General features: G+C 44.5%; 2 protein-coding genes across 4 annotated transcripts; one reads left to right on the top strand and one right to left on the bottom strand.

Moving 5' to 3' along the window:
• Positions 1 to 89: 89 nt before the first annotated feature.
• Positions 90 to 4696, top strand: sco2 (synthesis of cytochrome C oxidase 2). Of its 3 annotated transcripts, none has more exons than XM_084910613.1 (2): positions 90 to 172; positions 2061 to 4696. In XM_084910613.1, the coding sequence occupies exon 2, from the start codon at positions 2073 to 2075 to the stop codon at positions 2877 to 2879; it is 807 nt and encodes a 268-aa protein (XP_084766739.1). In that variant the 5' UTR covers positions 90 to 172; positions 2061 to 2072; the 3' UTR covers positions 2880 to 4696. The 3 variants fall into 3 exon arrangements, with proteins under 3 accessions (XP_084766739.1, XP_084766738.1, XP_084766737.1); XM_084910612.1 differs by lacking the exon at positions 90 to 172 and adding an exon at positions 963 to 1411; XM_084910611.1 differs by lacking the exon at positions 90 to 172 and adding an exon at positions 971 to 1419.
• ncaph2 (non-SMC condensin II complex, subunit H2) lies at positions 3690 to 10738 on the bottom strand. Its single transcript, XM_084910608.1, has 20 exons — positions 10648 to 10738; positions 9764 to 9876; positions 9224 to 9325; positions 9087 to 9148; positions 8931 to 9009; positions 7906 to 7962; positions 7745 to 7824; positions 7506 to 7657; positions 7249 to 7382; positions 7062 to 7145; positions 6769 to 6832; positions 6593 to 6694; positions 6457 to 6501; positions 6283 to 6353; positions 6027 to 6138; positions 5850 to 5942; positions 5690 to 5739; positions 5388 to 5489; positions 5149 to 5298; positions 3690 to 3812 (listed from the first exon to the last, which is right to left on the bottom strand). The coding sequence occupies exons 2-20, from the start codon at positions 9869 to 9871 to the stop codon at positions 3690 to 3692; spliced, it is 1770 nt and encodes a 589-aa protein (XP_084766734.1). The 5' UTR covers positions 9872 to 9876; positions 10648 to 10738.
• Between the last annotated feature and the right edge of the window lie 4102 nt (positions 10739 to 14840).

Here is a 14840-nt window from a genome sequence, read left to right as displayed (position 1 = left end):
TGCTCGAAATGCGGCCCTCAAATGCGTCCTTCATTTCCCTGAATTTTAAGGATGTGGCGGTGTAGACTTCGTGGCCCAACATATCCCAGAATGCATAGCGCGGCGGTGGGTGTGGATAATTTTGCCGAAAAAAAACGGCGGAAGAGGGGGCCCGAAGAGTAAACTTTTAAAAGTAAGTACTGAATATTATGTCACTTATTTATGTGCAAATGTTTAATAACGAAGAACATTAAAACATTACTGTTGGCCACATGTCGGCAAAGTTATGTGACATTAGCGATGTTTGTTAACGTGGTTTTAAAGCCTTTACTTTAAAATATACGCCGTTCAATAGCCGGCCTTAATAATAAATCGCCTCTGACAACACACCTGAGGTTTTAGTCGCGTAACAGCAACACAGGAGCCAATCAGTGACAAGGAAAGGACAGGAACGCCACATGATAGAGACGTAAAAGACACACCTGGGCTGTATCCCAATTCAGGGTCTGCAGCCTTAAAGTACGCAGCCTTAACGGTCCACAAGGGCCGCGCACTCAAAGACCGCTAAGGCCGGAAGTGCGAGGCTTGTGAAATGGGACGGTCTAGCATCCGTCGCGCTGCCCAGGTTGCCTAGCAACCATGATACTAACAGCTGGAAACGTTTCATACAGCTTTGTTTGACAGAAATGAAGGAGAACATATTTTGTTCATTTGTTTGTTTGTTTCTACATGAGCTTTGATTTGATAAGTATCTGAGGCTGAGACCACAGGACTGTAAAACATGATATTGGGCTTCATTTCTGTACTGAACAGTTATTTTAAGATTAGCTAGTAAATAACAATTAGCTAATGTTGTTCATCAGACTAAAGTCATCTCACTTTGGTAATATAACTATAATATGGCCAATATTAAAGTTATTATTTCAATCATTATTAGTTATTACAGCAGTGAATGAACTCTGTTTCAAATACTGAGCTTCAGTAAAGATTCAAGCTGCATTTATTTATATTTCCTGTCACCTTAAATCTTCATTTAAAGACAGGTTCCTTTGACACTGTATATATAAATGTATTATATATAAGAGACAAATATTGTTCTTTCAATATGTTGGCATTACTAAATTTGTCTCAGTGCTTACTTTAAATATCCATGAAATCATCACATTCTCTGTAAGATTAACCCTTGGTAGAACCTCAAAAATCCATCCTTTCGTGGTCCTCGGGACCAAAAATGGTCCCAGGTTCACCCAAGGGTTTAAAGGTGGAGACAAGTGCAGGTGTAGCTTTAGGAGTCCTGCTTCGTCACTCCAGCAGGTGGCGGCACTGCATCTCGATGTTTGCGGTAAACCACCATAGAAGAAGAAGCAGAAGCAGGAGGAGTTTCCGGTGAACGTGTGGCAGGAGCCGGTCACATTAGTGTGGGGTCTAAAAGGTAAATAGGTGAGTCCGCGCCTCGTTTTTACCGGAACTCGCTGAATTCACGAGGCTAAAGCAGCTCGTGCATTAGCATTATCCCGAGCCGACACTCAGTTAGCTTTTGGCTAACCGCGTGCTCGTTAACCTTTAGTCACCAGGAAACCCTGTAGCACTGTCCTGACATCAGCTGTGTGTGTGTGTGTTTATCGTCATTTGTCCTGTGACGTAACAGCGTCGTGACGCGGTGAGGACAAACTCACCTGAGAGTTACTGAAGGTCTGGGGTCTAGGTAAAGCAGTGTCACGTGGGTTTAACTTCACAAAAACAGGAAAAATCCCCAAAGACGATTAAAAGGGTAATGAGTGTATCGAAGACCAAAGGGGCCAAGATTTTACATTTAAACTAATTATTTATTTATTTTATGAATGTCAGAAACGAATAATAACACGTGACGATAATGGATTTTATTTTGGTAAGGTTTTTAAAACTAAAATAATGTTTTGAGCTTAACGTTTCAGTGTGTTTCTGAAGTCAGACTTCAAATAAAATAAGCGGATCTAAAGTTTAATAGACACAAGTGAAACATGTTTTATAATCAATAATTTGACAGATTAATGATCAGAATAAATAATATGATAAAATAATCTGGTCTTCCTGTCTTATAGCAGGTGGTGGAGATGTTGGGGCTGCGGTGCATCATGGGTGACCTGCGAGGAGGAGCGGCACTCCGGAGGACGTTTGTGTCTTCGGCAGTGCTGAGTTCGAGGTGGCGGCTAGCACCGCAGGACAGGCTCCCTCAGGCTCGCTTCCTCTCTGGTGATCGGGACTCGTCGGCGTCAGTAGTGGCTAAAATGAAGCTGCGGACTCGGCTGCTGGTTACGCTGTTGTTCGGCGGCGGGTTGCTGGGTGTGTGGTGGTTTGTGCACTCAGAGAAGCAGCAGAAGCTGCGGCAGCAGCGGGTGGAGCAGCTGCGGCAGGTGGCGCTGGGGCAGGGCACTTTCAGCCTCATGGACCACACGGGGTGCCGCCGGACGAAGAGGGACTTCCTGGGCAACTGGGTGCTGCTGTACTTTGGCTTCACGCACTGCCCTGACATCTGCCCCGAAGAGCTGGAAAAGCTAAGCACTGTCGTGGTGACTCTGGACCGCGACGCCTCGCTGCCGCCGGTGCAGCCCCTTTTTATCACTGTAGACCCAGAGCGGGACGATGAGGCGGCGCTTGCCCGGTACGTTAAAGACTTCCATCCCCGGCTGATCGGGCTGACTGGGACGGTTGAGGAGGTGAAGCACGCAGGGCGGGACTACAGAGTGTACGCCAGCGCCGGGCCCAAAGACGAGGACGGCGACTACATTGTGGACCACACTATCCTCATCTACCTTGTCAGCCCTGACGGCCTCTTTCTCGACTACTACAACAGGATGAAGAGCGCTGAGCAGATCGCCGACAGTGTCCGCAAACACATCAAAAACTATGCCACGCTGTGAGCGCTGGCTATATAGCAACCAATTACAGACTGTTTTCATAACGACCCCACTCACAGCTGGAGGATAAACTGCTTCTTGTCCTAAAACGGGACACTTCTCCATGGTAACACAGAACTGTAAACGTGTTTGAAGTGAGTTTGTCGATAATAACAATGTGAAAATCCCGAGAGCATGCTCCCTCACTTCCTGTCTCAGCCTGATGGTTTCAGTGTGTGTGTGTGTGTGTGTGTGTGTGTGTGTGTGTGTGTGTGTGTGTGTGTGGGGTCAGGTGTAAGGAGAGGAACACACACAGATTTCCTGTTTAAGGTGTTCCTCTGGTGACACCTGGACAGACTTCCTGTTCCTCAGACAAGTGAAGCAGTCTGACTGCTTCCATGTGGAGCTGAGATGTTTATTGCGTTAAGTTTACTTCTCTCTTGCTCAGTGTGGATGAAGTGTGTTTACAGCTGGAAGAAGTGCATGCTCGAGTTAAAGGTCAGATTGGCCTCAGGGTGTGAGGACTTCACCGATTCCTGTGAACAGGTCAGCGATAGGGCAGATCATGTAATGATGCTGGTCACATGGAAGCTGTGATCAGCTGTAATGTTGCTGTGGAAACAAGTTATATTATGGCGGCCTTTAATGAAGCGTGAGTGACAGACAGGTTCTTGTCACAAGGTCATGCGTTTTTGTTTTTTGGCTTTTGTTACCATCAGATTTTCCCCACAGACACAGAGTGCAGACAGTGACAAACATTTTATTACAAAAATTCAATAACATTGATCATCGATTAAACGTTACATGATGATGTCAGAGCGGCTTGTGCTGCATTCAGGCCTTCAGCATGGCAAATCTGTCCGTCGCTCTGTGCGTGCTCAGTAGAGTCAGAGCCATTGTGTCCAAACTTTCCTCCAACCCGGCACAACTGTCGATCTCCACCGTGTAGTCGTTTGCCTGCAGGAAGTAGAGAGTCATGATCAGCAACCAATCAGCTGCAGCCATCCATCGACAGGAAGTGAAGACTCATCAGAACAGACTTTAAACCTTCTGACGGTGTCACTGATCAATAAAGTGATCAGACAGCTGTTCTGTTATTGATCAGCGAGCTCATCAGACTCTCGTCTGTCTTTAACCAGCTCAAAGGATTTAAAGAAATAAAAGCACCACTTCTGTCATGGAGGATTTTCAAAATAAAACTTCAGAATAAGACCATCAGACTGATCCAGTTTCCTGTCCTTACCTTTTTCACAGTAAAACCCCTAAACACACACCTTGCTGTTCACTGGAATGAACACAGCTATGCTCGATAGGGGTGGGTTTAAAATAAAAATAAATTATCCTATTTAAATCGATTTCAATTTGAATAGTGTATCAATCCAGTAATTCTTAAATCGATTTTTAAATATAAATGTATTTTGCCAGAAACACCAGAATCTCAGGTTAAAGCTCACAAAACTATTTCAACCACTGCCAAACAGTTAAAACAGCAAATGAGAGCAGGTAAACGGCACATGCGGACATGCTGTCGTTGCTGAAAGCTGACATCTCACAAGTTCTGAAGCTGCAGGTTTCGTCACTCTGACCAAAATTCATTGAACCAGCAGCAAAAGAAGATCCAAACTATGCTCTATGTTTGAAAAACATTGTCATGAATTCCCTCTTTTGCGCCCAGGACAATAAAAACCACACTTCCTGCACAGCTGCCTCTCTGTGTATTCAAAGACCACCTCTGATGAATTCTCACAAGTCTTAGCTTTGTTTTTAATGCATAGATATAAATATGCATAAATATGTATATGTACTGATAAAAATTAAAATATTTCTGAGTCTGAATTAAATTGAATCCAATCAGTTATAGAAATCAGTGACGACACCCAGTGCTAATGCTATAGTGGGTCTAAACACAGACTGTATATAAAAGATGGACATGGTGACATCATCTACTTCTGTATAAAGCCTGAACATTTTGTGTGGTCCCATGGTAAAAGCTCCTGACACTAATTGGACCAAACATGTTGTTTTATTCAGTTCGATGGGATGACCTCATCAGGAAACATTCAGCAACAGAATGTTAAACACCTGCAGCGCTGCGCTCATCCTTGTACCGAACTGTGTGTGTGCAGAGCCGTAACTATGACACCAGATTAACGTATCAATGCTGCAGTTTATTGTTTATGCTTTTTAGAGAATTCATCATCATTTGATGACATCCCTAAAGCAAGAGTGGTCTGATGTGTGTGATCTCTGTGCTGTTATTGGTTGATCGCTGATGTCTGTGCAGATGTTTTACCAGCTGCAGGGAGGCCAGCAGGTACTTTGAGGCTTCAAAGTTGTCTAGACCATGAACGATGGCTGCAAACGTTCTGCGGCATCCAACGCCGCTCAGCGCTCTCACGATGCGGTCTCCGTAATCATGGATGTCAAATGCTGGGCGTTCCTCCTGGAAAATGGAGAGGCGGGGTTTAGAGTTAGAAGGGGTTTGAGTCAGAAGTTGGGTTAATTTACTGGACGGGGCTCAGCAGGTTTTACCTGCAGTGCCAACTCAGGGCGGATCTTCTCCTCCCAGTCTTTGACCCTCCGAGACAGTGCTGTCTCCTGAGTGTAACCATGACTGTTTACCACTAGCTGCTCCTAAATCCCACACACAAAGGGTTAATCAACTTCCTGCTATTCAAAATAAAAGCTTCACCTTCTTCATGACGGAGTTATAAGTAGTTTGATTTTTCTGATCATGGGTAGCTTCTAGCAGTAGGAACAAACCTTACAGGCTCCAAGTATGATTGATCAGAATGTACTGAACTTTACTGAAGATAATAATATTGATCACTGACCACTCGCAGCTTCACCAGATCCTCGTAACTCAGTTCATCTCGGTGAGCTTCTGCGGACACAAACAGCATCAGATCATTACACACGTTCCACTGTTCCTGTATCGATACTGAACTGATTGAACTGATCGATCAGTTTCAGTCTGAATCTGAAGCATTTTACCAGGTGAAATGTGCTCCGGTCCACCCAGAAACTCGGCAGGGACGTCATCGGGAAAGGCGTCGTGCTCGTTGTCCGAGGCGTCATCATCCCCACCTTCAGACACATATCAGGCTTTAACGCAAACACACTCAAACAGCTTTTATGACCCTGAACTCAGACCAGCACTAAGACTGTTACCCAGCAGGTCCTGTCTCAACTCTTCCACAGGCTCCTCCCCCAGTTGACCAGGCCCCACCCCCTCTGGCTGTAGGAAGGTCCTCTTCAGCTCCTCGTCAGACATCATCACGCCCTGGGTGACATAACAAATGTGATAGTAATGAGTCATAATCTGACAATAACACAGTTTGACCCTGAAAAAACAACCTGAACCGCAGCTGATGTCACTGCTGACATCACTGTGATGTCAGCATGGATGATGGTGTGTGCGTCTTACGGCTCTTCTGTTGATCCTCTTCTGATTTTTGAGTTTGTCTTTGATCGTGCTCAGGTAGATGTAGTTGAGGTCTGAAAAACAGGAAGTCTTAGCTTCATTTAACAGGAAGTATAAATTCAACTCTTCGGATTAAGTCTTTTTCTGGACACAGAAAAGTTTTCAGCCTATTGTTACCTGTAAATGTGGGTCCATTTTTCAACTTGTGCTCTGGAGGGTCAACTGAAACAAACAAACACAAAAAGGAAGTGACATGTTAACAGATAATGGGTCCACAGGAAGAACATGAGTGCTCCAAGCAGTTTGTTCTTACAGGTTCCTCTGAACCAGCTCCTGAAGTCCCAAAGGAAAGCGGCTCGTTTCCTTTTCCTCTTCCCGCAGTCGTCCAGCCCGTCGGGAACTCTGTAGCACTTCCCTGCAGAAGACACAAAACTCTGTAAGCACCTGCAGACTGAATACTGAAATACGCCACGCGGTCCCCATAGTTACCTGGTTTCAGCGGTTTGTCCTCCTCAAGCATGGCGTATGGGTCATGGAACGCCCAAACATTCACCTGAAGAAAAAAAAAAAGATGTTTCATAATGAAGCTCTAGTAAAAAGGTAAAATTTAATGAATCTAGTTAGAAAACAAAATGAGGAACCGGAGCTTTATGAAAACTAATTTTTTCAAAATAAAAGTACTGTTGTGCTTTAAGTGTGTGAGATTTTTGACTAGAGGAAAATAAACGCTCCTGTGGCGAACACTGAGCTGCAATCTGGGGGATTAAAGCAGATTAACGTACAGCAGGAAGAATCGGCTCCTCTCTCCTCGGTTTGTTGGCTTCCAGCTGTTGCCTCTCTCGGATCATTCGACCATCACTCGGAGCCTGAAACACACCAACGACACCGAAGTTACACAAGGAGAAGAAGAAGATGAAGAGGTGGTGGCTGAAGCTGTTCTGTGATTCTAACAGGTGAAATCTCCTCCACCTGCAATCTGTCCACATGCTCCTCCTCCTGCTCCATGTTGTCCAACTCTAAGGGGAGGAAATCGTCTGCTGCATCGCCTCCACCCTCCTCAGCATCAGCTCTGCCCATTTCAACATCCACTGGAACCACAGCATCTGAGCCATGAAGGTCAAAAGTAAAAAAATCAGAAACCAAAGTAGTGAAAGTCAAGAAGGAAAAAAAAAAGGGAGAAAAGCGGGAGGAAATGTGTCATGAAGGACTGAACAGGTGAGGTGTACCTGGGGGCTGGGTCTCTAGTTGAGCGGAGTCACTGTGAGGCAGGGAAGTGGAAGAAACTGATCTGAATGTGAGCAGGATCATGTCGCCCTCACCAGGGACGAACAGGTTGATCCTGAAGTCCTTCTGACTGCACAGGATCTCACCTTTCACACTGACACACAGGCACAGAACCAGGTGAGACCTCATCATCGGGGAGCGGGGCTTAGCTCTCATTTAGTTGCTGTGCGAGATCACTGACCTGATGAGGGGCAGTTTCTTTTTCTCTTGGGTTTCAGGTGCAATCAGAGACTCCGGAGGAAGAGGCGGCACGTCCACAGTCTGCATAGGTCAGAGGTCACAGGCAGAGGTCAGAGGCCAGAACGAGCTGCAGGTAAACTGACCTCAGAGAATCAAACTCACCGTGTTGGAGTCAGACCTCTCAGATCGGTCTGACACTTCCAGGTCCAACGCAGAAAACTGAAGGACACAAATGATGTTACTCATTTACACCCGAGCACACCTGACTTTGACAGGATAAAGAGTTACAAAAAAGGAGTAAAAATAAAAAGGCAAAAATGACACGAAACAGATTTAAAAAGAATTTCTGTGAAAATCTGAGGTCAAAGTTTATTTTATTTTTTATGATTAAAGGTTGAATCTGAAAAATCTAGATCATTAATAATAAATTATTAAAATAAAATAATTAATGATCACGATAAAGAATGTTTTAAATTTAAGGTTCTAATTTTTTTAATATGATATGGTCAGTGACTGAATGTAGTGACTACGTTCCCCAGAATGCCCTGTGAGCATTGTTAGAGAATGGCTGTAACAGTAAAACCTTAACCCTGTGCCTGTTTTCATTCTGACCTGTTAACTCACGTTACCTGAGGGGTACCTCAGGGCTTGGCTCCAGGTCCCCTGTAACTTGCTGTTTATATTCTTGAGCACAGACGCCACATTTTCACCCAAACAGCTTCACACTCAGTGACCTCAGATGCTTCAGTTCCAGCTGACCCTGACTTCTTGTCTGCTCCAGGACCGGACTGTTTCTACAGCTCAGCTCACTCTGCAGTCTCTGAGGGTTAAAGAAGGCCTTGGCTCTGGAGCAAGCTGGCTAATAACATCAGGCTCATAGAGTCAGGTGCTTCCTTTAAATCCCCTCTGAAAACATGTTTCATAGACTTTCTTTGAAGTCTATAAAAATGTCAGATATCAGTTTTGAATTTTTAGAACAGAAACATTTTATACTTCTTTTCCTTGGTGTGGTTTATTTTTGAGTCTAACATCCAGCTCTCAAAGCACTTTATCGCCAGTGTGTTTAAATGAATGAAGCATCATGAAAGCTGAAAATCAAATCAGGGACAAAATGTGACTCTGGAAGTTTGCTCTCAGGTAAAGAACCACCTTTAATAAAAGCTGCCTGGTCTTTTTTTTTTTTTTACCTCCTCCAAGTTGTCAGCATCATGACTGCTCACTGCTCTGCCATCACCCTCCTGAGACTCTGTTGCCTGCTTGTTGCGTCTGTCGGGAGAGCACAAAGATAATGTGTGAACCTGCAGCAGGAAATCAAACCAGCATGTGGGCGCAGTCACGCCTACTTCTTGTTCTTGTCGTTGATGTACTCCAGAGTCTGGAACACCAGGCTGTGCAGCAGCTCCACCTGAAACAGACGCAGATGCCATCACATGACTCCATCACAGACTGGCCGAGGTCATGTGACTTGTGTGTGGCTCACCTTCTTGCTGTAGATGCAGGCGGAGCCCTGGATGAGTAGCGCAGCCTCTGCGAAGTTCAGCCTGGTTTTCCCACCATCGAAGGTGATACACATGTCATCCAGCTGCAGACACACAGACAGATGTTACTGGGCGGAGCTCAGCTTCATTCCATCAGGCTGTGACTGACTGAAATCTCACCTGGATCCTCGTTTGTGTCTCTGTGGATCACCTGAAGCTGCCAGACCAGCCCTTTGCGAATGATCTGAACAATAAACTGACCCGGAGCAATTTGTCTGAAAGGCAGTTGTTACCTTCTAATTACAGCTCTGTCTTCTTCTGTCTGCATTAGAAGTACTGCAGAGCTTACTGCTAAAACTGACACCTCCATGCTGCTTTTACTCTTTACAAAGACACCCAGGGAGCCAGACTGACCCTGTAGGTGAGCCTGTTCTGGGGCACGGACCACATGTTTGATGCAGAAGGATATTGCTGTCTCGTGTCAGTTTGTATGGAGGACGAAAGCTATCAAAGTAAGAGCCTCTGTGGTATAAATAAATTACCTCATCTAAGTAGTCGTTTAGCTCTGATGCCAGGTCGATCTCCCAGTTCTTTGTGAGCTCTCGGATCGGCTGGAGCAGGTGAGCATATCGGCTCTCTGTGGACTCCATCTCACCTGAAACAGGTAGAACCAGAACAGGCTGTGAATCCTGCGGGGTCTCAAACATCACTCCGTCTTTAAGCAGCTCGTTTCTCTGCAGTGCTCTGAGTTGCAGATGGAACGCTTTCTCATTTAAAACTCAAGCAAAGATTACTTTCATTCAGCCCAAATTTGATATAATAGTAGATTCATAAAAGCCTATAATGTTGATCAGAGCGCACAGCTACAGCTGGACTGTACATATCGATTTAAGTATCGATTATCAGTTTTCATGGTGAACTCTTTGCATTCACCTGTCCTCAAAATCAAACAAAACTGCGTTATCGCTGCTGTGAATTATATTAAATAGCGTGATAATTGCTACGAGCTAAAGCGGCAAATACTGAAATCAGAGAGAACGAAATCAAACCAAAGTACGTTCAAAAATGTGATTATTTTAATCGCTGTAGCTAAACCTGTGATTAAAAGATAAACTTAACAAATTAACTTATTCTTAATCTAACGCCGAATATACCGGGACATTCCACTGTTTAGTAAACCGTGTTAATTAATCCTCTGTGAGATCGATGTTTACATCAATCCGAATGAAACTCAGAAATGTCAGATTTATCAACGCAATGTGGCGGAGCGTCTAAGCGACTGCACCTGTCAAAGCTTGAACACTTGGCTCATTTAACTGCTCAGCTTGGTTATTTTTTTTAATAAGAGAAATACCTGAGAATAAGCAGGTGTCGCTAACATGAAGCAGCGACTGCGTTTAAGGAGTAAAATCAGAGAGAAACTTACCGAAAGACCTGAGCCCAGCTACACCGGGGCTAACTGTTTGTAGCCGTTAGCACAACACTCAAAGTACCCGCGTTAAATTTCTTCTTCGCTGCTCTGGTCTGTGTAGCAGCTCCGCGTGCTGCCCCCTGGCGGTGCTATGGTGTGATACAGGCTGCCGGCCGCTAGATGGCAGCGTTGCAGTTTAAAGCAATGACAGAAGTTTTCTGCAGTTTTCTGTAAAACTGTAGAAAACTTCTCCAGTCATTGGTTTAAAGAAACTGGGCGAGCTGCTGCCTGCACCTTGGGATCCGTTTATAAGAAATACAGATGATTTGGCATGCGCAAAACAGCGCAAGAGCAAAGCCAAGTCAAATAGTGAGAATTTGGACTCCATATTTCATATTTATATCTGCAAATATCAGGCTAAAGCCATATTCATTCATTGGACTTATTTTGTAATATCACAGAATATTTAAAGCCCCTGTTTTATTTTTGTTTATACATGATAACAAGTTAAATAAAACCCTGTGCTACACGACTGGTGTAGGATTAAAGGTTAAAGAATCCTAAGCAACAAAACAACAACAAAAACCAAAATACTTAATGAATTAAGTAATCAGTAAAAATGATCACAAGCTGTTTGGATAATCTTTTAGAAAAAATAAAACCATGAAGTGAGAAGTCATAATACTGTCGTGAATGTGTGCACTCTTCTTCATCTCACTCTTCTGGTGCTCAGTGCGAACACCATGGTCGTGTCCAAATTCCTGGACTGCATCCTCCTGAGGAAGCATTTGTAGGCCGATTACATCACAGCGACGTCACGAAGGCTGTCTGCATTCAGACTCCTCTGAATGCAGCCGACAAATGTGTCCTCCTTTTCCCCGAATTTGAAGGATGGGTCGGGTGTATCCTTCGTGGCCCACCATATCCCAGAATTCATAGCGCGGCCCAGCCAATTCCAGTTTTAAACAATGGCGGCCACTACTAAGTTTTTAATATTACTCTTATTACTCTTTCTGGGTCACAAAATAAACTTTTAACATATTTTCAGGCTGTGTAAACTTCAAATATCTGCTCGGTTTATCAAGATATCACATATTTGCAAAAGTGCTCCGATGTTTTCAGAGACGTCTGTTACCCACCAGCTCGTTAGCCAGCCGGGAGCTCGAGGGTCACTGGAGCCGCCAAGAACGGCAAACTCCCAGCACATCATTTTCAGATCACCGCGGACTTTCGCTACTCAGGTTAAATGTAATATATAAGTCACTTAGATAATGTAAAAATGTTATTGTTTGGCTCTTTCTTGTTTTATTTGTTTGTGAGTAAATCGGTTTGGCTGAGATTAAAGTTATTAGATTAGATTAGATAAAATAAAACTTTATTAATCCTCCGGGTGGTTTTCACACAGCTGAATAAACGTCAAACAGAAGTGTGAGATGGTCGAGAATTGACACCAGTGTCCTGTTATATTTTAGATAACAAGGAGCAGACGGCCGAGTTTATTAAACTCCACCGACACAGCGGTGATGCAGATCTGAAGGCTAGACCGTCCAATTCCACAGCCGTTTACTTCCGGCATACCCGACCTTCTGGTAAGGTAGGCCGGCCCACATAGACCGCGAAGGCCGGGTCCTCAGGAGGATGCAGCCCATGAATTTGGACACGACCCATGAACAAGTCTGCCCCTTGAGAACGCCCCCTGTGGAGCAGGAAGTGCACTGAGGGAGGTCTCTGCTCTCCTCTGAGCCTGAAATTCCTCCTCCAGACCACACTCCAATCCACCAACAGGTGAGGAAGGCAGGAAGAGTATCGAGCATCTGGCCAACTTTCAGAATAAAAGCCCTCGTGCAGACAATCAAAGCCATGTGAAGGACACATAAGAAAGTGGTTTTCTTGGTTCCACCTGAGTTCAAATGTTGGTTACCTGGGCATGAAACAAAACAAGCAGTGAGCGGAGCCATGCTGCCGTGTGCCGTGACAGCACACCGCTGTCTGAACTCTGACCATCACAAATCATATCTGCAGATGGAAACATGATGAGATTTCCTCTGCACACAGATCTGATTTCAGGGCCCTCAGTATGTGTGTGTGTGTGTGTGTGTGTATGCATGTGTTTGTAACTCTTCCTCCACACATGAAACCATTTTTTTGTTGTGATTTAATAAAACTTTATTTACAAAAACAGCAGGTGATGTCATTAAGAAGCAATAATGATGATGATGATGATGGGCCTCAGGAAGCCTCCTCTTCGTCCTGCAGCAGCATTAGTGAGTATTATTAGTCTGAGAGGACAGCTGTAATTAATGCCTCTGAGAGGAGGATGACGGGGCAGCAGGAGCTAAATTTAACACTCCTAATTCAAGCAGCCGGATTTCTAATCCAGGAGACGACGCCCTCCTCCTCCTTGTCTTTCCTCCTCAGAGGTGTACATGCTGCTCGGGAGTCCCACTGTTTTACTTTCCCAACAGAGATGAGACGACAAAGGATGCAGACTGGCGGAGAAACGTCGTCACGGCCCTGGAAAACATCTGGCCACATGTGATTATGAAGAATAATCCTCCGATAAACTCAGAGAAAACAATGCACGCAGCGGTTTCCCAGCAACACCCCATCCCCATCGCACTGCGCTCCTCTTCATCGTTTATCTCTTCCACTGGAGCACCAACAGATTACTGAGATGCCAGCAGCTGCACGCCATTCTTAACCCAGCACAAAATGTCTCAGAAAAGCTACAAACTAACAGGTAATGCTGCTGTGGCCACAGCCATCCTTTACATACAGTCTTTGGCTAATAACACAGAGCGTCTGTCAGAAGAAGGTGTGACTCTGCAGCAGAACATCCTGGACTCAGCTGCAGGTGAAGCTGAGCCATGTGTCGCAGTCATATTTGCCTGCTGCACTCCATCACACCTGCAGCAAGAGTGAGCACAGAGACTCCGCCCCCACAAACACCACCGTGTGCACATCACCTGATAACTAATGGTGTCAGCACACAGGTAAATCTAATCAGCATTATAATAATAATCATTCACAGTTCACAGTATGTTAACCTGAACAGCTGCAGTTCCTCTAACTTCCACCAGAGGCTTGAGTAAATGAGGAGGTGTGAATCTCAGCAAGTGAGTGGAATGAAGATCAGCACTCTCCTCCTCCTCAAAGGTTACACCAATGGTCTACCCGCTGTACTCTGATTACTGCTGGAACAGTTCTGTAAATGGACTTAAAACAAAAGTTTCAGTTAAGAAGTCTGTGCAGGGTGAGAGTGCACCGCGTGGCATGCCATTGGACGTCAGTCCTGTTATTTGAATTCCCATTGGATGAGAGCATGGATGGGATCAGTGGTTTAACTGAAGTATTTTATGTGTTTTGGGTTTAAATATTGATCTTTGACTTCAAAGTTTCAGTCTCTTCTTCTTCTGCAGGTTTTCAAATATTAATGTAGTGATGCCAGTGAACCAGCAGCTCATAATGAGCCAATCAGGAGGCTGAAAATCATACCAAGGGTTTTCTGCACTGCTCAGATTAATTCATGATGTCCTCTGATTTGGTTTCATGTTGTTTGCGCTGGTTTGCTTCCAGTTACGCTCAGGCTGGTAGTTTTTGTGTGTGGTTGCAATACAAACAGCACAGGGAGGATAACAAGGAAGAGGTGAACTCAGTCACAGCCAAAAACCAGAACAGGAAAAAGACATAAAAACACCACCAAACACCAAAACCCTTCAAAATAAGACAGGAAGTAAACGAGGGAAACGGGAAAACAACTGTGTGAAGGCTTGGTCCTTACACTGGAAGTGTGAAGCACAAGCGTACAGATGGTGAAGTTTCTCCAGAGTATAATCCAATCAGATAATCTGCACCTCTGCCTCTTCGACCTGCACCTTAAAGTCTAGAAGAAACAGAGTGAACATGAAGCCTGCACTGATAGAGAACAGATATGAAGCCCAGCAGTAACACACAGTTACTCTAAGCTCTGAAATCAACTGGAAGAACTCAGATGACATAAAAGCATTATGGGAAATGTATTTCTAAATCTAAATCGATACTTTTGCCAGAAGGAATAAAAACAGAAGAAATCCAGAAATGTGATCTCAGTGAACAAATTGCTGTTTTATTGTGTGTGTGTATGTTTCACATCTTCTCTGCAGTCACATTCATCAGCTGTCTTGAATGGCTCAAACTGACCGCGTGCAGATGAATATGAGAATGCTGAG

Source organism: Perissodus microlepis, chromosome 17 (genome assembly GCF_051167445.1).
Source record: "Perissodus microlepis isolate ML-2025 ecotype Zambia chromosome 17, ASM5116744v1, whole genome shotgun sequence".
NCBI classification, from domain to species: Eukaryota; Metazoa; Chordata; class Actinopteri; order Cichliformes; family Cichlidae; genus Perissodus; species Perissodus microlepis.
This window is presented reverse-complemented; position numbering and strand designations above follow the sequence as displayed.

Excerpts from the sequence above, each read along its gene's own strand:
- sco2 (XM_084910613.1), top strand. The coding sequence starts at position 2,073 with ATGTTGGGGCTGCGGTGCATCATGGGTGACCTGCGAGGAGGAGCGGCA.
- ncaph2 (XM_084910608.1), bottom strand. The coding sequence starts at position 9,871 with ATGGAGTCCACAGAGAGCCGATATGCTCACCTGCTCCAGCCGATCCGA. Across the intron at positions 9,010-9,086 it reads ATCAACGACAAGAACAAGAA|ACGCAACAAGCAGGCAACAG; the intron begins GTAGGCGTGACT and ends CTCTCCCGACAG. Across the intron at positions 5,943-6,026 it reads GTTGAGACAGGACCTGCTGG|GTGGGGATGATGACGCCTCG; the intron begins GTAACAGTCTTA and ends ATGTGTCTGAAG.